The 21,997-nt window shown below is 40.2% G+C and overlaps 1 protein-coding gene across 7 annotated transcripts in view; it reads left to right on the top strand.

Moving 5' to 3' along the window:
* The window catches only part of arvcfb (ARVCF delta catenin family member b), a 256,754-nt gene extending 237,035 nt beyond the window's left edge, over positions 1–19,719 (top strand). For 6 of the 7 annotated variants that reach the window (XM_063488912.1, XM_063488911.1, XM_063488910.1 and 3 more), the window contains 8 exons: positions 787–914; positions 3,280–3,430; positions 4,490–4,682; positions 5,539–5,650; positions 6,034–6,121; positions 10,338–10,429; positions 12,965–13,077; positions 16,792–19,719. In XM_063488912.1, coding sequence (XP_063344982.1) covers positions 787–914; positions 3,280–3,430; positions 4,490–4,682; positions 5,539–5,650; positions 6,034–6,121; positions 10,338–10,429; positions 12,965–13,066 — 866 coding nt within the window. In that variant the 3' untranslated portion in view covers positions 13,067–13,077; positions 16,792–19,719. The remainder of the gene's footprint in view (positions 1–786; positions 915–3,279; positions 3,431–4,489; positions 4,683–5,538; positions 5,651–6,033; positions 6,122–10,337; positions 10,430–12,964; positions 13,078–16,791) is intronic. The other variant, XM_063488913.1, reaches the window with a different exon arrangement.
* Positions 19,720–21,997: the final 2,278 nt, after the last annotated feature.

Raw genomic sequence — 21,997 nt, 5'->3', positions numbered from 1 at the left:
TCATCAAAATCTGTTGGGTGTGTTCCCTCTCTATGTGGCCTGCCCCCTCCAGTAAGATGAGCAGATCAGTGTGTCTATTCACCCCGCTGAATCAGAAAAGTGTCATTTTGGTCCCCTGTAAGTCATTTGTTAGTGCAAAATCAGAAAAACCTTGGATGAATACATTTGATTTGATGCGATGCGACACCTCGGCCTCTCCCTGTGCCTGCTCTGTCTAATAGCTGATAATATAATTACATTTCCATCAGAGGGAGGCCTAATGATTGACTGTGCTGGAATGTCTTATGTGCTAGCGAGATAAACCTCCCTCTCAAATACTCTGGGTTTGGTGAGGGCTGTCGGATCAATAACCTCTCCTTCTTCTGTTCTCCTCATTTATAATTCTGAAGTGTTTTCAATGGTAATTCTTTAGTATTACTAAGTGGAAATTTACTAGGCGCTGCTCCAGCTTTTCTTCATAAAGGAGTTGTAGGCTGTTTAAAACCACATAGACACAGTGGGTTTCAGCTCCTAACACTGTTTTGCATAGTTTTGTCCTCAGGAACATTTTCGAAAGTTTGCAGAAAGAACTGCGGTCCACATTTTGTGGTGTCTGTCAAGGTTGTGTGCTATCACCAGAGGTGTTGTGCATTATGGCAAACCCAAGCGTCTTTTCCTGTTTTGCTGCGCCAAAGTACATTTCTTACAGACAGAGATAGACCTCAGCACCTTCACACAGCCTAACTAGCCTATCTTTCTGGCTACAGATTCTAACCAGTGTGTTTGTTTCTCTGTATTTCCCTGCAGGCTTTGAGCTGCTGTATCAGCCAGAGGTGGTGAGGCTCTACCTCTCTCTGCTGACGGAGAGCCAGAACTATAACACCCTAGAGGCAGCTGCTGGGGCTCTGCAAAACCTCAGCGCTGGACAGTGGACTGTGAGTACTGGGTTGGGGTGTTACCGTATCCTGTTGGCTTTTTTTCTCCCTCATTTATATTTTTACTGCTTCTGTCCTCATCTTTAACCTTGTACATGTCCTGCGATGGTAGCAAAAAGACCAAGTCTGCTCTCCCTCCCTGGGAGACAAACACTGTTCTTTTGTTGATGCTGGTGGTGTATAACGGCTGTGCCATGACTGCAGGTTTTTTGTAATAATAAGATGGATCTGTTACTCCCCACTTGTCATACACAATGTCAGGCATACCATTATGACTGCTGACAGGTGAAGTGAAGAACACTGATTAACTCTTCATCATGGCGCCTGTTAGTAGGTGGGATATATCAGGGGGAAAGTGAACATTTTATCGAGTTTTATTTTATAAAGTTTGACAAGGGTTAAATTATGATGGCTAGACGACTCAGTCAGAGCATCTCCAAAACTGCAGCACTTGTCGGGTGTTCAAGGAAGGAACAGTGGGGAACCAGCAACAGGGTCATGGGCAGCCATGGGAGCCTCCACCTCACAGCTTACAGGACTTAAATGATCTGTTGCTAACATCTTGGTGCCAGACACTCTCCGAGAGTTTAGTTGAGTCCATCTCTCGATGGGTCACGGCTGTTTTGGCAGCAAAAGGAGAACCAACAGGATATTAGGAATACTGTTATGCCTGAATGGTGTGTATGGATTTTTGTGAAGTCCTTGGTGTCACATTTAAATACACAGAGTGCCATTTTTCAACAGAGGGCAACTTTGAACCCTAACCACAACCCAAGCAAAGTAGTTGACACCCTGGGATGAGAATGTGTTGACTGCCTTCTAAGGGCCAAACTATGTGTGTGGAAACTGATTTCTCAGACCCAGTTAAAGCTCGCTCTAGGTAGCTCATACACAATGTATTGCTGGCTGGTTGCACTTGGATCAAGAAAGGCGAAAACAGCAATGTTAAGGCTAATGCTATAAATAGTATTGTTAGTATATGGCTGTTTCTGTGATGGAGATTGAAGCTAAATTAAGTGTAGATACATTTAGAATGGGATCCAACAATTTATGTAGCTCTAAATCAACAATCACATCAACATGACAGCAGCACAAGACAGGGTGGGTATTGATAACCATCAAGGTGGAATAATATTAAATAAGTGTTGTATCTGTTATCCAGCATTCTCATCTCTCGTAGGTTTTTGCTTGTGATGATGGATTAGATGAGAAGCTGTGCAGTCAGGTCTACACATTTATTCCAGTTAGAGCATCTGTGGAGCTGCTGTCTGGCTTGCAGGCAGTAGTGAATTATCAACAGGGATGGCTGGTAGTCAGCTGCCAGTTTACGCGCAGCACCTCGGGCAAGAGCGGTCACTTATGTTTTCCAGCAGATGGGCTGTATTCAGCCCACGGCAGCATTATCGCAAAAGCTCTTCTCTTAACACCCAAGTGTCAGACTGTAAATACATCTTTCAGTCCTCAGATTTCATCAGCAGCAAAAAGCTCTCGGAGACGTGAGGAAAATCACCTGAAATCTTGATTTCTTTTTTTTTTTCTTGTTTCGTTAGATCAGATTCACCTCTGAGTTTCTCATTCAGTGTTTTTAATAATTCAGATGTAGTGATTTTTAGCTAAGGTGAATATTTGGAGGTGGAAAAACTCTTTCCGGTTAGATGTTTTCCCCAGTAAGCATGATCAGAACGCCTGAGCAGGCTAACAGTAACCTATAGAGCTGCTAACACACCAGACTGTCACATCTGGTAGCTGGACAAAGAGTGTCCTGCTCTCTCAGAGGACATCAGAGCTTCTACTTGAAATCCTCCTCATTCTTTGCTTCTGCTTAGTACCACAGGGAAGATTTCCCTGATTTCCAAGGCTTACTACTGCCACCTGGTGGCTCAGCTTTGACTGTCCTCTGCTTAATTACATCTCTTGGGTTATCAGCACTCCGAAGAAGAAACCCTTTTATGTCAAGCTTAATGTTTCATGTTACAAAAAAATGAGAAGTAAAATCTACTGATGTTTAAATTAAGACAAATTATATCACATGTCCATTCAGAGCCCCACTGTGTGATGTTGTGAATTACTTATGCCTAAGGAGCAGCGATGAGCTGCCTTGTAGTTACAGAACGACTTTCTGAGTGTGCATGGCCATGCATGGGTGGAGAATATTGCAGAAGTGTCCTCGCCCTCTGTGCTGGTGTCACAGAGCTCCACTAGGCTCCTCAGTGGGACTTACCTCGGGGCCTCAAATGAAAGGATGTGGATGTGATGTGATCCACATCCACATCCAGGATGTGATATTAGGGCTGATTCAAGTACTTATATAAAATTCTAAAGAATATAAAAAGCACTCACAGCATGCCCTTCTTTTGCCCTTCAGTGGTCCAGCTACATCCGAGCCACAGTGCGGAAGGAGAAAGGTCTTCCCATCCTGGTGGAGCTGCTGCGCTCTGACTCTGACAAGGTGGTCCGAGCTGTGGCCATCGCTCTGCGCAACCTGTCCATTGACCGCCGCAACAAGGATCTAATCGGTACAAACAATTAGCAAAGCCACACAGTTGTTGTTGTTGTTGATGTTATTTTGGATGGCTACTGCAGTAATACCAATGAAGGTTTGCTATTATTCTGTGAACAATTTGAACCACATTGTTTAAAAGGCTAACAAGTCTTTTCATAAAATAATTCTAACATGCCCGCATGTTCTGACCATTAGTTGGTGGGAATGCAGTTATGATTCTATACCTCCAATTTGTTGATAGAGATTCCTTATGATAAGCCTTCAAAGTCCATCCAAAGCTAACTCAGACGCAGCTCCCCCCATTGCATCTCATCGTATACGCCGTTCATCTCGCTACCTTAAATTGCTGGGAAAGCATTTTTACATGAAAGGACTGTAGACTTTGTTTCATAAGTCTGGAATCACATTAGAAAGGGTGTCACTATATTCACGGGCATATAGAAAATGTGAAGCTGCTGCGTTTGAGAGTTTGTGTATTTTCATTACTCAGATTCCTACATGTCAGTGTTACAAGTAGGAATCTGAGTGTCATTAAAGAAGAACTGACATTTAAAAAAAAATGTTAAAAACAAATAACACAAATCAATTATTAAATGCAATCTTTTGGACAAACTGTTCTATTCATGCAATTTTACGAGACTCACAAGACTCAGTAGTACCTGACTTGCTAAGATGTAACCTAATTTATTACTCATTTTGAAGATGTTAATTACCTCAGCCAAGGAGGTTGTGTTTTTGGTAGCATTTGCATGCGTGTCATCCATCTGACTATAAGCACAACAGCTCACAAACTTTTTTAATGAATTCTGATAAAACTTTGTAACACTGTAGAGTGGGGTCATATTAATCCATTAAAATTAGCTTTACATCCACCAAAGTCTCCGAGGTCAGCTTAATGATTTATTTTGGGAAATTTGACACAAAGCCTTAAAATTTAGAAACTTCCTAAAAAGGAAATACTGCCCAGGGAGGGAGCTGCTGGAGGTTTGTGCTCTCAGAGTGCCTTGTGTTTGACTCTTATTCTCCCTGTCACTGTCACCTGGTTAACCTTAAACACTAATTCACCATATAGGAAGTTATGCCATGCGGGACTTGGTGAGCAACCTGCCCAGCGGTCAGCAGCGACCAGCCAAGAACCTGGAGGAGGACACTGTGGTGGCCATCCTCAATACCATTCACGAGATCGTCACCGACAGCTCTGAAAACGCACGCTCCCTCATCCAGGCCCAGGCCATCGAGAAACTGGTCGCCATCAATAGGACCAGGTAAGATTTTTTAAGTACAGTCGGACAAATATTGCATTGACGTTGCTCTATGACTGTTTTCCCCTTTTCTTCACTGAGTCAAACTGAAGCAGCATGCTCATATCCATATAAGCTCTGCATGAGGTGTGGCCATACTACTGAGACATAATTATAGTATGACCTTGTATGCAATTTCATCATGAGCCTTCATATTAGTATTCATGGAGGATTAATAATGTAACGCGTCTTGTGACTGCGCAAGCTTGGCTACAGACACCGCTGCCCACCTCACATTAATAAACAGGCTTTTAGAAGTGGAGGCCGTTCTTACAGTGGGTGTCTCAGTTGTACTCAGCAACTAATAGCAAAATTAAGATATTCAGGCTGATATTTTCAAGAGGTGTCTTATATAACCACATTGTTACTCACTGCAAATAAAGGCGCACCACATTTTAAATGCACTTTTCAAAGGCCCGACCTTGTGCGGTGATGTATTGATCATCCAGAGTCACTCTAACAAGCATGAATATACATAGTTCATTCACAAACCAAATAGCTAGTGTTTCCTCTCAGCCTCATGAGATTAGCTTTCTTTGAAGTGAGCCCCCTCCCTCGCACCCACATATAATTAATACTGGTGGCTCAGAGGTAGCTAATGAAAGGCAATGTGTATTCATCTGGCTGTGAATTAAAAACTAGACCCTGAAACTGCCCGGGGAACTCAAAAGTCTTTGAATGAAGAGATTGATTGCAGCGGTGCCTGGCCAGCACGCCCAGCTGTTACCGTTTTGTGATTAGGTGAGGTTACTGACGTTAATTGATCTAGTTACTTCTTCTACTAATTTCCTCCTTTTTGGATGGGGGGCGCCCTCTTCAGCCAATCAGCACGTGAAACGAAGGCAGCTTCCCATGTGCTGCAGACAGTGTGGAGTTATAAGGAGCTGAGGAACGCGTTGACCAAGGACGGGTGGAACAAAAGCCACTTCCAGGTATGGAACCAAAGTCGTCCTTTACAATTAATGTCAATCCAGAGTGTTGTTATTGTTCGCTCAGAAGGTTGAAAGACTGTTTTGTAAACAGCTTCATTCAAATAGTTTTGAGAGTGGCTCGGTTTTCCGTTCCTGACATTGTAAAATAATTTCCGATAAATCTCCACCGACTAAAACTTGAATCAAGCTGTTACCAATATCATGTTTACATCATCGAGACAACATAATTAATTTCTGATACTTATCTCGTAAAATGTTATGAATTGTTATGCGTTCAGTTCGTACCCCACATTAGGTGAGAAAGTTCAATCTTTCCATACTGGGAACTGTTTGATCTGTATTATGACGTTACGATGTGCTTCCTGCTCCCTCTCCTCTCTCAGCCCACTGTGACGGCCACTCCTAAAGCAACCAAGAACGGCAAGCCGGGCTACGATGACACCACTCTGCCGCTGATGGAGAAGAACCAAGGTCAGTCAGTGCGTGTGTGGTAGAGTGTATGCTGCTGTTTGTGTCTGTTTCGAGGACTAAATGGGGTAGGACTAGGTCGGGGGAAAATGAAGACCACTTCAGTGACATTGTTGTGTAGCTCATTAGAAAGTAGTCCACCTATTCACCTCATGAAGAACGAGATGAATAATGTTAGGTCTCTTGTCACATGTGTAATCCTCAAAAATCTAAGATGAAAATAAAGACAGTAGCTACATCCTTTTTTTAGTGTTTCATGTGTGCAGTAACTACTCCATATAGCCTCCATATGTTTTGTTTTTTTAATTTAAGGTCCTTGCACCCTTTTGTCAAGTTGCTGATTTGCTTTTTACTGTTCTGTCAACCTCAAGGAGCGAATGATAAATCTCTGCCTCTTCAAGTTGTCAAGTTATATTTTATACCCATCCAATGGGAACAGTCTCATTAGCTGCAGATGTTTTAATTTGCTCCCCATTATATGGGATGAATTACCCGTCCAGTGGGAACAAGCCATCAGACTGATGATAGAAGGTGCCCCCCTCCCCCATTTTCAAGAACTCCAAAACTGAAAGTGAGCTCACTGTCATGCTGACCATGAATTTACTCTCAGTTAGTAGTCGTGGCAGATTAGCAGATAGAAGTCCCAGGCCTTAACCTTCTAAGACCCGAACTCTGTCATGGCATGCTTTTTTAATTTCTCTTTGCTATTTGGGCTGATTGGGACCTGAGCTATGTAAAAACAAAGAGTTATGTGATTTTTTCTTTTTCTTTTTTTTTTTTACCTGATTTTTGTTCCTGAGAAAAATAAGATCCACATATGAGGACATTCGCTTTAAATTTCGATAGAACAGTGGCAGTATAATGTCCTTGTAAGTGGATATCCGGCCCTTGTAGAGCAAAATTAAGTATTTTGGTCTAGACAACCCAAAATGTGATGTCCACATATGTGGACGCCAGGTCCTAGGAGGTTAACAGCTAATGGCTTAGTTGATACCGATATAGGTAGTACTAATTAGGATGCTTTGGCATGGTTATATTTAGTGCAAATCTCCAGGCCGCTTTGCAACCCATCTCCTTTAAAAAAAAATGTGCATATTCACACTAAGCTGGTTCATGTGAAGACCTTAATATTTTAAAATACACTAAAGTTGATCAGTTCAATTAAAAAAAGAAGAAAAAAAAAAAAAGCAATAATTACAAACATCAGCTGGATAGTGTAGATCCTGTCATATGTTATACAAAATGAACTACTGGACTATTTTTTGCCAGGGATGAATACACATGTGCTGTCATTTTTGGTAGCAGGAGTCCCATGTTTACTACACTGAAGGAAAATATTATCCAGGTAACTTCTTAATAACATGGTTTAGTTTTTTGTTTTTGTTTTTTTTTTTTGGGGGGGGGGGGGTTCCACTGGACTTGATAAAAGTATTAAAATAGAACATTGTCACTATTTAAGTCTGCATACCCAAATTACAGCACAACATTAGCACAGCATGTTTATTGGTGGACATTTACATAGAGTAACCCTACCCCTGGAGTCCTCAAAGCAGGTTCAAACCAAGTGCTAATGATTACTGGAGCAAGCATCTGACTCAGTGTGTGTTACTTGCTGGGGACATGTATGCTTTTTTCCCCGCCTCATGGCTATATTGAAGCGCAGTGTTTGCACATTGCTTCTACTTTCATCCTCCTCATGGTGACGCTTTGGTGTGAAATGTCACAGTAATGCTTTTGTCCATAGCGGTTAAAAAACAAAGCACATAAAATGGTAACTACAACTTCAGAAAGCATACTGCTGCTGTTAACAAAAACCTTGGTCCAGAAAAACATTAATAAAGAATTTTAAAAAGTTAAGAGCTGGATTTATAGAGACTGAGTTTTTGACTGGCGTAATGGTGTCAGGGATAAAGAAAATGTCCTCAACTTTAAGCCAGCGTGTATGGCTGCATCTGCAAGGTGCTAGGATAGAGGTTTTCTGTAACAGCAGTGTGTATAAGGGGGTGGGAAGGGGACTTGTGAAGTATGTTGGCCCAACAACAAACATCTCATTGACAGAGGAGTCAGCAGCATAGCAGCAGTTTTTTTTTCTTTATTTTTGCATCCATACATTCATATGAATCGTGGGACTCATGTCTGCCCACTCTCAGTTTGCATTATTCAATCACTGGCCGAGAACCATCGCCCTGAAAAGCAGCATCAGCATTGGCTCAGTGACTCAGTTTGTATGTGTGCTGCTTTTGTACAAATGGCCTATGAATGCTTTTCAGGCACCAGGAAATGTGGCAGTGGTGATATGATACCTATGGATGAGCTGGGCCCAGGTAAGAGCCAGACTGCATGATAGTCCTTAGCCAAAGAAGAGCTAGTTCTCCTGTGATCTGACTCCAGAGTCCAATCCTCTGATTTGACGTCAAAGATATTTTTTTAATCTGAAAATTTGCCCACTAAATCCTCTCAACTTTGTATGATTGCTTTGGACCGAGCTTCAGACATGATGCTTTTTGATGCTGTATGCACGACCCCTCTCTTGACAAGATGTTTGTACAAAGCTGGGCCTGTATCACAAGCTCAACACCAAAGGATTTGGGTTGTTCTCTTACTACTTAATGAATATACTTTTAGAATATCACAGGATAGATTCTCCACCGTGCTTCCTTTAAAGAGCAGATTCATTTTGGTTTTAAAGATGTAATTTGCAACTTTGACTATTTTGTAGCTTTCTCCTGTATTCATTTGTGATCGCTGATGGTCAGAGAATAAGATTATTTTTTTACAAATAGGAGGGTTGCATCAGGACGGGCATCCGGCATAAAATCTGTGCCATATCAAACATGCTCATCCATCCACTGTGGGGGACCCCTTGGGAAATAAGAGAGCAACTGAAAGTACCTTCGACTCTGTGTTATTGAATGCTGATGTTCCTTATAAAGCAACTCACAAATCGGCAGAGGAGTTGTGCAGATATTTAAATCAGGACTACATATTCTCTTACCTCAAAGTAAAATTTGAGACTTATTTATGATGGTTTCTGTGCTGACTTTTAATCAGGAGGAGTGCTTCTCCTGATTGAAGAAGGTAGAACTCAGAACCCTCGGCACATCAGGGTGACACCCCCCGAAAAATCTAAATAAATTACAGAAAACATTTTTAAGCAATAAATTGAAAAAAAAAAATGATGGTATTTAAAACTCAAATGCACATTTTTACCTCATCACAAACATTTACTGAACTGATGGGTGATGGGTTATGATGACTGTACAGTAAACACTGAAACCCATAGAAAGTTTGAACTTTGAACTTTTTCTTCTCCTAATTGAAGAGAATGCAAGTTTAAGGCATTTCCGCACTGGCCTCCCTTTTGAGACCCCAAGGCCATGCCATCTTTTATGTACAGCCTTTAGTCCAAAGAAGATAAAACTGGTGATCTGCTGATTATTTTTGTTAGTGTACTTATTATATTGCATATAGTAGATTTAGTTAGATGATTTATGTGACTAAGCGAAATGCAAGACACTTTAAAAACAGCATTACCCCTAGAAGTGACATCTTCTACTCTGAGACTTGATAAATAAAATGCCCCAGGCTACAGAATGCATAAAACACATTTAAAGGCCTGTTCTAAGGACACGCTTAATATCTCACTTGCTTGATGTGTTTTGTTTGAGATGCACTGAGGGTAAGTAACACGGGTACTGGCAGGTTTATAGGAGCAGAAACTGCTTTCACACGTGCACTGCAGCTCTGACCTTTTCTAGGACTTTCCCAGCAGAGGTGCACGTGAGAATGCAAATGTCTGACAGAGTCACATCAGGCATTAGCTAGCTCCCTAGCACTAGTCTGTGTGATGTCGGGTTGCAGTCGTGTGCACATCGTGCTGTTAATATTCCAGTGCATTCACCTCCAGCAGGTGGGCGTCATGTGTCCTGTCTTCTACACGTTGCTCCAGCACCTCCCTCACCTAAATCACATGGAGTGCTTTCTTTTAAGCGTGTCTTACACGTGAGAAAGGACTACTGTAGAATTTAAATTATCCAAAGTTCATGTGTGAAAGAGACTTGAGAATTTGGAGGCACGTGTAGTCTCCTCTTCTTTCCTGGCACTCAGAAAAGCTGCCTCTTCACACAGTTTAAAATACATTTCTAAACTATTTGTCTCATTTCAATGATAATCAGGGAAACAGAGGAATTATCTGACAATTGTTCTCTGACCTCATTAGATGGTTACTCTACCATTGACCAGAGGGACAAAGACTGCAAATACAAGACCGGCGACGGTTCGGTGGACCTGACAGAACGGGAACCATTAAAGGTATGGACAGAGCTTTTCTGATCTCCTGGGGTAACAGGGAATAGACAACGAGATAATGATGCCTCATTGAAATATCATCACGTCCTCTTCGTCTCCCTCTCTCTTTCTGTTTTCAATGATGGTCCTCATTAGAGGCTGTTAATCCTATCGATTCTTTTAAGAGGCTGGAAGTTGTCGCTCTCTGCTAATAGTGCCACCGCAGCTGAGCGCCGTGGACAGCCTCAGATCTGTGAGCTAGCAGTTAATTGAGTGTAAGCATTTGGAGTCTGTAAAGTAATTAATCTGAGACTGATTAAAAGAACCGCCAACAAGTGCTCCTTGTGGAGACAACCCTTGCCTTGGCGATGAACAGACCGCCGTGTTATCGAATGGTCGTCTGCTGATTATACACACATATCACACAACAGCGTGTTAAGCTGATCGGCAATCCAGCCTCAAAGCAGAGTCACGGGCTAGTGGCCTCAGAGGATGGCATTTATGCATCAGATGATTTTCAAGTACTTTACGCTGTTTATTTTTCATCTTCGTTAACACAATATGGATGGGATTGGCCCTTGAGGCTCAAAAATGAATGATTCAGCTTAGATGTTTGATGTATTTTCACATATTTGTTTCTCCAAAACTAGCACGTGATTATATTTTGGTGTTAAAGTGATTTAAATTTACCTTTCAGATTAAAATATGTAGTTTTGTTGTTTTTATCTAAAGTCCAACTAGAATATTAGCTTGATATTTGCGTGAAGTGGGTAACAGTATCATAGTTTAAGGTGCATAAAATTACAGTGTAGCCATTTTTAATTCATGTGTACTTAGCTGCTCCTCATTTTCTCTTTGCTGTTTAAAATTGTAGATGTTTATATTCAGCATAGCCAAACATTCAGATAATGAGCGCAGTGTACGTGTAAGTAATCCCCGTGAGCCAAAGTTTCTGGCTTCACAGCGCTGTGCTTCATTTCAGACAGCTTCTTCTACTCTTTGCTCTCTATAATGTCACAGAGAGATGATGTCCTTCTGACGGTCATCTCAACACATCGCTCAGGATGTGAGCACAGAAGCAACACCGCCTACAGTTTGTTTGCAACAGGCAGCTAATCAGAAGGAGGTTAAAGGGCACCTAGGCCCATTGTGAGATCATTAACTTTATTTTTACAGTACTGGTATTTTAAGCAGTACTACAAACATGGCAGTGTAAGATCGGCCTCAGACTTGGTGACCTGCCTCAGTTATGCCAGTACCAAACACCTGCCTGTTTGTTAGCATTAGCTATCATAAACTACCTGTAAGCTATTGTAAGGCAAGTTTGTTGGATTGAGCATGGGCGCATGTTCTTTCTTACAGAGTAAACTTTTTATTTTATTTTTATTTTTTTCTTTGTTATTTATTTGTTATATAGGTTTAAAGTTGGGCCTTGCATTCTGTGTTATCTTATCTGAGGACTAAAATGTTTCTTAAAATGTATGTTCATATTCAGGATGTCACTGTAATGGGGAAAAGCAATGTTTCTCTGCTCTCTGTGGCTGAAGTTTTCAAATTATCCCACCTCTTATTCTCGGATGTGTTCAGTGTAGCACGTATAATCACACCCTACATCACTATGTCAAGTTGTCTGAAAGTTTCCTGTCAGTTTTAAGTTATTTTGTGGGCTCTTAGATCGATATTTGGTCACTTAATATATTGGCCAATATTTACAGACACACAAAATGTAAACAAATTTCTCTAACATTTATTAAATGTAGTTGTTTTTGAGTCCTTAAGAGAATGACAATCTAGTTTAAAAATACTCTTGTTTTGGGCGTTCCAGCAGGAAAGTTGTGCTGGACTCCAGGCTCTATCATCACCTCTGATTTAAACAGATTTTTCCCCTACACTGACATTATTTAAATGAGTTAAAGCCAGATTTTTAAGAATATAGGTGTCAAGTGCTGACTAATGACACCATTATTGCTAGCAGTGGTGAACATACCGTGGGCAAATAATAGGACCGATCACAGTTTGGGTTTCAGGCTTTTCAGCTGAGTGAAGGAAGTAAAGCTAAACTTCTCATTCATTCAGAAGGCAGAATAACAACAATAAGTATAGCAGCTTCTGAAGTATATTTCAGTGACAACTATATTTAGGCTAACTAGAGCTAAAGATATAGTGTCACATCTTAAAAGCGCAAACACTTCAGCTCAGAAGGCAGCGGTAATCACAGCAAACAGTTGTGTTTGTCTTCAGAGTGTACAGGCCTGCTAGCATCGCTCCAAAGCTGTCTTTTAAGTCTGCTGCCTGTACTTCCCAGAGGTGTTCAGCCCGCTTTGAATGCAACTTGGCTACCAAAACGCGCTCTCTTCCCTCTTTCTTTTGCATGTTCTGGTTCGCTGTTTTGTAATCAACCCGAGTTCTTTCCAAGCTTTCCTCAAGGCAGGGAACTAACACTGGCTTCTCTGATCTTGGATGCATGTGTATTTAAGCAGGAGTGTACATGTGAAATGTATTGACCTCTTTTTATGTTTGACTGTGTTTTGTTTTTAACCCGTGCTCCTTTGGCTACAGAATGACACAAATAGGAAACACTATATCAGGAGTAACAGGCCTGCAGTCAGTCTGGTGGACGCTTGTGATGTTAAGCCCCAGCCTGTTGACTCCTGGGTCTAAATGCATGCATGGTAGGTCTGAAAAATTGAAATCACAAACAGGAGAAACTCCTCGCACCTTTCATGTTGCATCCTTTTCATCCTCCGTTTGCTCCTCATTTCTGCCTGTTTTCCTCTCACCCTCACACTTGTCTACACATGTAGACTTGCTGTCACCCTGCACCCAGATCAGTCAGGTGGAGAAATCACCTCTTTCTTTGCATAGAAATGACATTGTAAACAACTTTTGAGGATTTGTTTTGCATAGAATTTGCAAGTGCAAGAAGACAAATGGTTAATATTTAAACCTCCCCAAAAAACCTCTACGCTCTGTATCACATAAAAACAAGGGTGGTGCTGGTCCTCTGTTCACAATTCAGCACCACCCGTCTCATTCAAATGTAGACCTATCCTCACTCATTGCTTCCCCCTGACAGTCTTTGCTGAAATTGGCAGCAAATGATGAAGGGGAATCATTCTTCTGCACTCTAGAGAGATCCTCCAGGGACTCTGTTATGCCTTAATGAAAAGCAGCAAGGAAAAAGAAAAAGATATATGCGCACACACACACACATACTATGTCTGCAGTTGTCGTACACGACATATCTCGGGTCAAAGCGAGACGATTTCAGATAAAGAACTCATGCAAGTTGATAAGCTGATGGCAGAAACCAGTGTGTATAATATGCAGGAACCCACACAAGTTTGCACTCCCATATATTGTGTTTGGAGAGGAGATACGATTCCGAGTGGATATATTTTAAGATCTGAAGTAGATGATTTGAAAGTTTTGTATTTAAATTTCTGGTATGAGTGATTTCAAATAGGCTTATGTAACTTAGATTATCATATTGTGTGTAAGTTACAGAAAGAAACTTTTCTGTGGTTGAGAGAGAGAATCAAACACATCTCTACTACTGTTTGTTGAAATGCTGTTTTTCACCATTAGAGATAAATATTTCATGAGAAGCCTCTCTAAACAGTCATGTACCGTACATTAGTAGCATCCTTAAACATGGATGCTTGGTTAGGACCTGTAGGTGTCACACTGTTACACAACCAATACCCAGTTTTTGTTTTGTTTTGTTTTTTGTCAGTGTGCTGCCAAAAGTGCTCTGCTGGTGTCGTCACCGTCACAGAACTCAAAACTGAAATCCAACAACCGGAAAGGCACAGACAAAATAACGCTTTCACAAAAAACTGTCCCAGACACCACTTAAAGTCTTCTGCTTAGAGTTTGTGTGATCGTACCAGCTGCCACCCAGCCTGTCTCCTAAAGCAGATGTTACTTGGTTGTTCGTTTTCCTTGTAAAGCAAAATAGAGGAGGACACAAATGTCAGGAAATGACACTCTAGGCATACCCAGTTCATTAAATGTGCTGGGTAGAAGAAGCAGTTCCTCATCCAAGAAATGGTATGGAACAACTTGGGTGTGTTTTCTGTGCATTTACTAGTTACAGTACATTAGCAACAGTTTTCTTTAGAGTGTGATTGACCATTTAAGCTGATCTGGGTGAGCTTCAGTAACTGCCTCACTGCTGTCGTCCTCTCCTCTGCTAGAATCCTCATGTCAGACCTCACTGCCTTTTTCGTTAACAGCATTTTATCTCAGTCACGTTCATCACTGGCCATTCAGTTCTTTCATCTCCATCCAACGTACTGTCGTAGGAAATACTTCAAAGGCTAGATCTTAGATAGAATGGTATGGTTTTTGGTATTTGTTGTAATTTCCAGCTACAGGTAATGATAAGGATGAATCATCAGGTGAGTCATCTTCACTTCATTTAGCGCACGCAGGATTTCACACAGCACATTAAGCATCTGTTTTGCTGTCTCTCGCCTCCATTCTCCATCTGGATTGACATGATTGACGCATTAAGAGTGACACAATTTTTCAAGTGCTGTGATAATGCCATATGATTGCTGACAAGAAAGAGATTCAAATTAGCATTCACAACTTTTAATAGTAACATGCTGTTTCAACGCTGAGAAAATCTGTTTTGGTGTGATATTTTTAAGGAAATGGCTGGTGATATTTTTTTGTCTTGTTGTCCCACTGATGTCCCTGCACAGTACACTAGCAGCTGAGATAGATGCATGCACAAATTTGCTATTTACTGCTATGTGTTATAATAGACACACATCCATCCAGGGACAGTGACAGAAGACAATGTCATGTCCTCTAAATACTTAAATACTAAATACTAGGATATAAAAGTATGCCACAGGATTAGGGGGATGCACCTGGTGACTAATTTCTTAGTTGACTAACCTTGGAAAATTAGACAGGCCAACTAGTCTAAAACTAAGAAACACTCAAATATTAACTTAAATTTGAGAAACGTTTAATGGAAAATGTCAAAAACTAATAACAAAGCCATTTTAAACCATTACCTCACATTCTACAATAATGAATCATGCTGCTTAACTGTGCAGCACCTCGCATCCTGCATTATCAATATTACACGTTATTCTCTAGACAGACAGTGAAGAAGAAAAACACTTAAACTGATGTTAAATATGGTGTGAAAGGAGTAGCAACTCTACTCTGAACTCCTCACCCTATTGCTAAGGGAGAGCCCATCCATCTTTTGGAGAAAGCGATCAATAGTGTTAACAAAGAGATGAGGCCTGGATTAACAGATTTATCGTGTTTCTCAACAGCATTGTGCCATCTGCTGGCAGATGGCTGCTTAACATTTGGTACACAATAATTTACGGCATTGGCCTCAATTAAAATTTTAACAATTACATTAAATTTCTAGTAAGTCTGGTACAGACTAGTGACAACAGCGACAATTAGCCAGCTAGACGACTAGCCTAGTTGAGTAATTGCGCACATCCCTACACAGGATACAGAACCAAGTAGTGAAATGCTAACATGTGGTCCCTAAAAACATTAATATTTTCTTGGTTACAAGATAATTTAGGCACCATATGTCTAGTTTGCTGTAATGAAGTTATTGTTAGCGATGTGTTAGCAAGCTAGTTAGCTAAAGAATTTGCAAACATAATAACTTAACTCATATGGGGGTTTTTTTTCATAGTAATAAGAGCTGAATGCTGTCAAAATACAGTAGCTTATCTTACATACAAATATAGTGGCCTAACACTAACATTTGGATATATGACTTAAATAGCAAAACTCATGCTAAAAACACTGTTTATGACACAGTGTTTCGTTCCTAATTGCAATTGCAAAGGTTTCACTCTCACTAAGTGAACTAAGGTGAAGCTGTGGTTAAAGCTGTAATGATTTTATTTGGCTACTTGGAAGCAAAACATAGAAACGTTGAAAGAAAAACTGATGTTGGCTGTCAAGTTTAAAATTCTCCATTTGCCTCTGGTTTGAATTCACGAACTCGCACAAAATCTGTCTAGTGGTTGGATTGTGCCTGGAGCATATGGAGTTCAGTAGCTTTCACTTATGAGTGGAAACTATTTTGTAAGAGCAGAAATACTAAACCAAAAAGCTAGAAAACCAAAAAATTGAGCAGGGAATTATTTTAAATGAAAAAAAGACAACATTTTAGTTTTTGTCTTTTAATGGGCTCTACAGACAAGAGTGGGAATATAAAATGTTGCCAGCCATGTCCTTTAAATAATTTAAAATTGAAGTATTCAGATTTTTATCACTGATAAGGTTTTTGTTTTTTTTGGTGTTTTTTTTGGGGGGGGGGATTTGTACTGAAGCTCATCATTTACTGTTGTTTTAAACTGATTGTCTCTCTTGTCCATGTGCTTCAGGCTTAAAATAGCAACTGTGTGACGCCAAGCTAGAAGAGGATCTCCCATATCACCACTGCCATTTCACATGGAACTCATCTTTGGAGTTGGACTTTGTACAGATAAAGGGGATTTCACAAAAAAATAACGATCACAACGGCAACTACCCAGCAGCAGCCAGCATTCAGTCATGCTTTTCAAATAAAATTTAAAAAAGAAAAGAAAAGAAAAAGAGACTACTCCTACTACTTTGTCATATCAACATTCCCACTGGACATCATGTGAATTTTACAGTTCTGACTCTTGTTGAGCGCAACCAGTGACAAAAAACAGACCGAGGCCGATGCCGGCGGAACGATGGATATGTGATGGGGAAAGTGAAGTAAGCAAAGAAAGGAGAAATGGGATGTGTGTTGGAGAGAAACCTGATGGAGGAATAAAATGTTCTTTTATTTTAGCCTGCATCAAATTTTGTAGGTTGTGGTGAGTGTCAGACTCTGGTATTTTGATGTGATGGGTTGGAACAGATGTGTTTGAAGGTCACCGAATGTTCGTTTGATGGGATGGAAAAGGAAAGAAAGCAAGCCTAAGAAGAACTGTAGCATAGTGGCAAAACGTGTACTCCCAGCAGAACCCACCATGAACTTAAAATCCATTTGGGTTCACTGTGTTTTTTGAAGAAAAAAAAAGTTATATAAAGTTATTTCAAAGCCTTGCTTTGATATCAAATGTGTCAAACTGGTGATTGATGTCCATTTTTATAAAGTCTGAGGAGTCTGCAAGTTCTAGTCTGGAGGAAGGCAAGTTACATAGTGAGTACATGGGATGATGTTTCTGTTTGCACTGCATCACAAAAGTAAGAGAAAATGGAAACAAAAGCAACAAAGACTTCCTGTTTAACTGTGGTCGACACAAATGAGCCAGGCGGCGTGTCGACTTTTCTTCACAGAGCCGTGATTACGTGTGTAACCACCAGGTTTGCGTAGTGATGCAGTTTCATGGTTTCCCAGCTGGTTGCTGTATGTCAGTGATGTGTATTAAAGAGGATATAAGAGATTTTGTTTATAAATGATTTGTGCTTTTGAAAAGACAGGCATAAGTTCTTTTTTGTTGGAAAGATGGATCCAAAAAGGATTTGTTTTTGTTTTTTTGTTTTTTTGGGGGGGTTTTATATAAATGTATATTAGGCTCAAAAGGAACAAAAAAAAAAAAGAAAAATGAAGGAGAAAATGACATTTACTGACTTCTTAGTTGTATATTAATATCACATTGTTTGGAAAGCACATCTCATTTGATAGAAGTTCATCATGTTTGTAAGCAAGAAATAACCACGTAACTTAAATGTGTGTCAGTTATCGTTACACAGCCGATCACCTATTTATATTTTGTGTTTAAAAAAAAAAATGTTACAGGAAAAACAAAATTTATCTGCAGTTTTCTTTATGAAGGCGATGCATCTGTGTTTGACTTCATCTCTCTGGAGGGGTCAGAGGTCACACAGCTCGATAAGAGGTGGCAGTGTTAATGAAAGTCGCGTTTCTTTCCCCAAGCAAGTACCATCAACTCTCCGACACCAGTGCATCTTAAAGAGAAATATTCAGTCGTGAGCATGAAGAAAAATCTGTACAGATGTTTATATTCTATTCTTTCCAAGTGCCAGGTTTTGTTTTGTTTTTTAAAATTTTGTCTTCTTTTTTTTGTGTGTGACGTCATTCGGATATTAACTAAGTCCTTCGTGTGCAGGAAGAGTGTGCAGGTGGATGATTAGGTGGGGTTAGAGGCAAAACAACAACAAAAGAAGGTTGCATCCCTCTGTACAAATTCAAACATCAAGTTTGACCATATAGTATATATTTTTACAGCGTTACAGGGTGGGCAGCTGAGATGCAAGAAAAGGGCCGTGGAAGAGAATCCAATCTGAGGTTGTATCACTCTTGCGTCATCAAGGCGAATGGCATGTGCCTGCGTTAAAGTCTGACTTTTCTTTGTGACGTATGTGACTCTATGAAGCTTGCATATTTTACACAGTGTTTACAAAGATGTACGTTGTGGTAAAAATCAATGAACTACAAACAAACAACTTATTGTATAAATTTTATTTTCACAAGTTAAAAAAGAAAACATGATAATACCCAGCATCCCTTTCGTGTGTGTGTGTCCTCAGACGTGTGTGCTGTCATTAGACCCACATGACTGTCTGTTCCTAACTGCACTACGCAGTACCACAACCAAAGGATCTGGAGTTGTATTTACACAAATTAAAAAAAAAACAAAAAACAGGGGATTTTGGTTTTGTGGATGTGCTGCCCTTATGTACATTTACAAAAAAACCATGAACATGGACACACACACACACATTAAATCAAACTGGCCTACCTGTGTAGATATATCTGAATCAAGACCGTCAAAATAAAGTAACTGTACTACTCAGTAGCAGATGTGTTTGTACCTATCATGTGCCTTAACCTTTTCCATGGTAGATAAAGATAAGTGTTTTATATAAACTCTATTCCTCCCCTTCAGCTGTCATCTCTCCATTCCCTATGTTCACCTTCTCCTCCCCCCCCTGTCAGCCCCTCTTCTCATTTTTCCCTCGACTCCACTCATCACTTCATGGATCCTACATCATCACCACCACCACGCCCAGCCCGACCCTCACCCACTCCCAGCCCCTGAGTAGTTTAGACTGTTGGTGGCTTTCTGCCCTCTATTACATTGTATTATAAACTTTTAAAAAGATAGACTCGTTGGAAGAATTGGTTTGATTTCCTAGAGGAGTACAGTTGTTAATGCTTTCGTAGCGAGCAGAGGCGATGCCACAGTGACAGAATGTATGTTAATTTTACTAATACCCAGAGGCAATTATTACGCTTGTTAAACATAACGGAAAAATACTGGTTTGTAGAATATAAATTTGGTGTGTTTTCAATAAATCATGCCTGGAAAGAACGCTTTGCTCTGCTCCGAGTCTTGTTTTATATCATGTGTGATGAATCCACCCAGGTTATTCACTCACGTCGGAATTTCATTTAATGCTCACAGAGAGCATTTTACTGTGGAACTACCTTTCAACCAAAGAAATATTTTCAATGAAAATTACTGAGTGGATTATTGATACCAAGTGGGATAGCAAAATTCTGAAATGTATTCCATCGTGGTAGTGAAATCACCTTCCTGATAAAATGCTTTCTGTTACACCAGGAATGTTAACATTAACTTAAAATTTACTTCAACACAATAATAATTTAAAACATGGGGAGAGTCCGGTGAGTGTACATGAGGAACGTGCAGAGAAATCAGGACTCATCTGACCAACTGTCCAATTCTGATGAGCCTGTGTGAACTGTAGCCTCAGTTTCCTGTTCTTAGCTGACTGAGGTCTTCTGATTCAAGGTTCTGCATGTCATAGTGTAGAGATGCTCTTCTGCACACATTGGTTGTAACAGAGTTGCTGTTGCTTTCCTGTCAGCTTAAAGCAGTCAGACTACTCTCCTCTGACCTTTATGACTTCTGTCATCAACGATGCATTTTCACCCAGAGAACTGCCGCTCACTGGACATTTTCTGTAAGCTCTATAAGGCCATGGGTCTAAAATGCATTAAGCCCGGCCATGTGGAGGCTCAGAAGCAGGGCCATATCCATAGTTTTTGAAACAGGGTGGACGGATCCATGGGAAATAAATTTATATCAAAAATAAGAACCAAACAAAATCAGTTGAATATTGAGTTATAAAGTTATTAATGTGCACAGACCTCCAGCTTCCAGCGGCCCTTTAACAGTATGGGGCCCCAGTGAAGCACAAGTCAGATAATGGCGCTGTAATAAGATATAGTCTGGTTACAACGGTAAACATATTTACCTGTACTAAGTAGGAAAATAGTGTCTCACACATTGTTCATCCTTTAGGGAATGGTAGGCAGTGGAACAAACCACTGTGAGGTACATGAGGGGGGAGTCCCTCTTTTAAAACATACAAAATTAATGTTTTCCATTTGTAACTGAACCAAGAGCTTTAACTGTTCAAGAGACAAAGATGCTGGTATCTCCCAGTGTTAGTGTTTTAAATCTGTACCCAAAGAAAACAGCAATCTAAGCAAGAGGGTCTTTATTCTGAATGAAATCAAGCTTTCAAGTCAAAGGAGGCTCTTTTGAGATTTTAAGATATTGTGTGAATTCAGAACAAGAAGGCCATTTTTAAAAATTACGATCTTACTATTTTACTAATTCAGAAAAACAGGACTTTTTTTGGTCAAGTACACATACACATGTCAACCTTTGGCAAAGGAATTTGAGCATATGTACCCTTCACACAGGATGTTTTGCAGCTCACTGGGCACACAAATAACATTACCTGATTCAGTCCTCTGAATAAGCTGTGTCACTACACAGGATGCACCACAACCAGGATCCTAGCTCTAGTAGCCATGATTAGTGTCATTAATTATGCATATGCTTTCATGCGGTGTTAAGACACGCTTATACTGTGAACAGTAATTCACATGACAAGTTACAACAATTGGTAATGGTTTATAAATTAGTGCTCAGAAAAATTATTATCTGAACACTGTACTTTTAACCCTGTACTTTTGTTTTGAGAGCAGGATGTAGCACCTTCACTGCAGCATGTAAGACAGAAAATTACATAATCTGTTCTCTAGACTAACAGGAGTGTTGCATTGCATTGTTCACATGGTGGACTCTAATATTCTTTTACAGAGGGCTAAGAGTCATTGATTTTTACATGAAAAAATGTAACTGGCGTCACAGTTTTCTGGTGGAACTCATGCAATAGTTGCTGACGTCATTCAGTCTGGTTTATCACAAACAGCGTTCCACGGGGGTCAGTCCAAGGCCCCATCCTGTTCACTTTGTAAATAAAAGGTGTAGATAACTGGGGCAGTATTATCATAAACCCTGAACTGATAATTAGTCAGTTAATTCAGATACAAATAACTGCATGTTCGTTTCCAGATCACACATGAAAAATCTAATAAGTGTGATGTATGTAATATTAATATTGCTTATGTGACCAGAGCCAGGCCAAAGTTTTATGAGTAGAATTTCATTTAAGGCCCCCATCCCTAGCCAAACCCATCAGAAATTGTGCACCCCAGCATCACCAATATTAACATTTCGTGCATACGTGATAATTTGTGCATTATGCATTTAATACAACCATTATTTAGTGGTTTATGGATTAGTAGTGTGCTGGAAAGAAATAACCCAT

Source organism: Pelmatolapia mariae, linkage group LG12, assembly GCF_036321145.2.
Source record: "Pelmatolapia mariae isolate MD_Pm_ZW linkage group LG12, Pm_UMD_F_2, whole genome shotgun sequence".
Classification (NCBI taxonomy): domain Eukaryota; kingdom Metazoa; phylum Chordata; class Actinopteri; order Cichliformes; family Cichlidae; genus Pelmatolapia; species Pelmatolapia mariae.
Note: the sequence above shows the minus strand (reverse complement) of the source record. Positions and strands in the feature narration are given on the sequence as shown.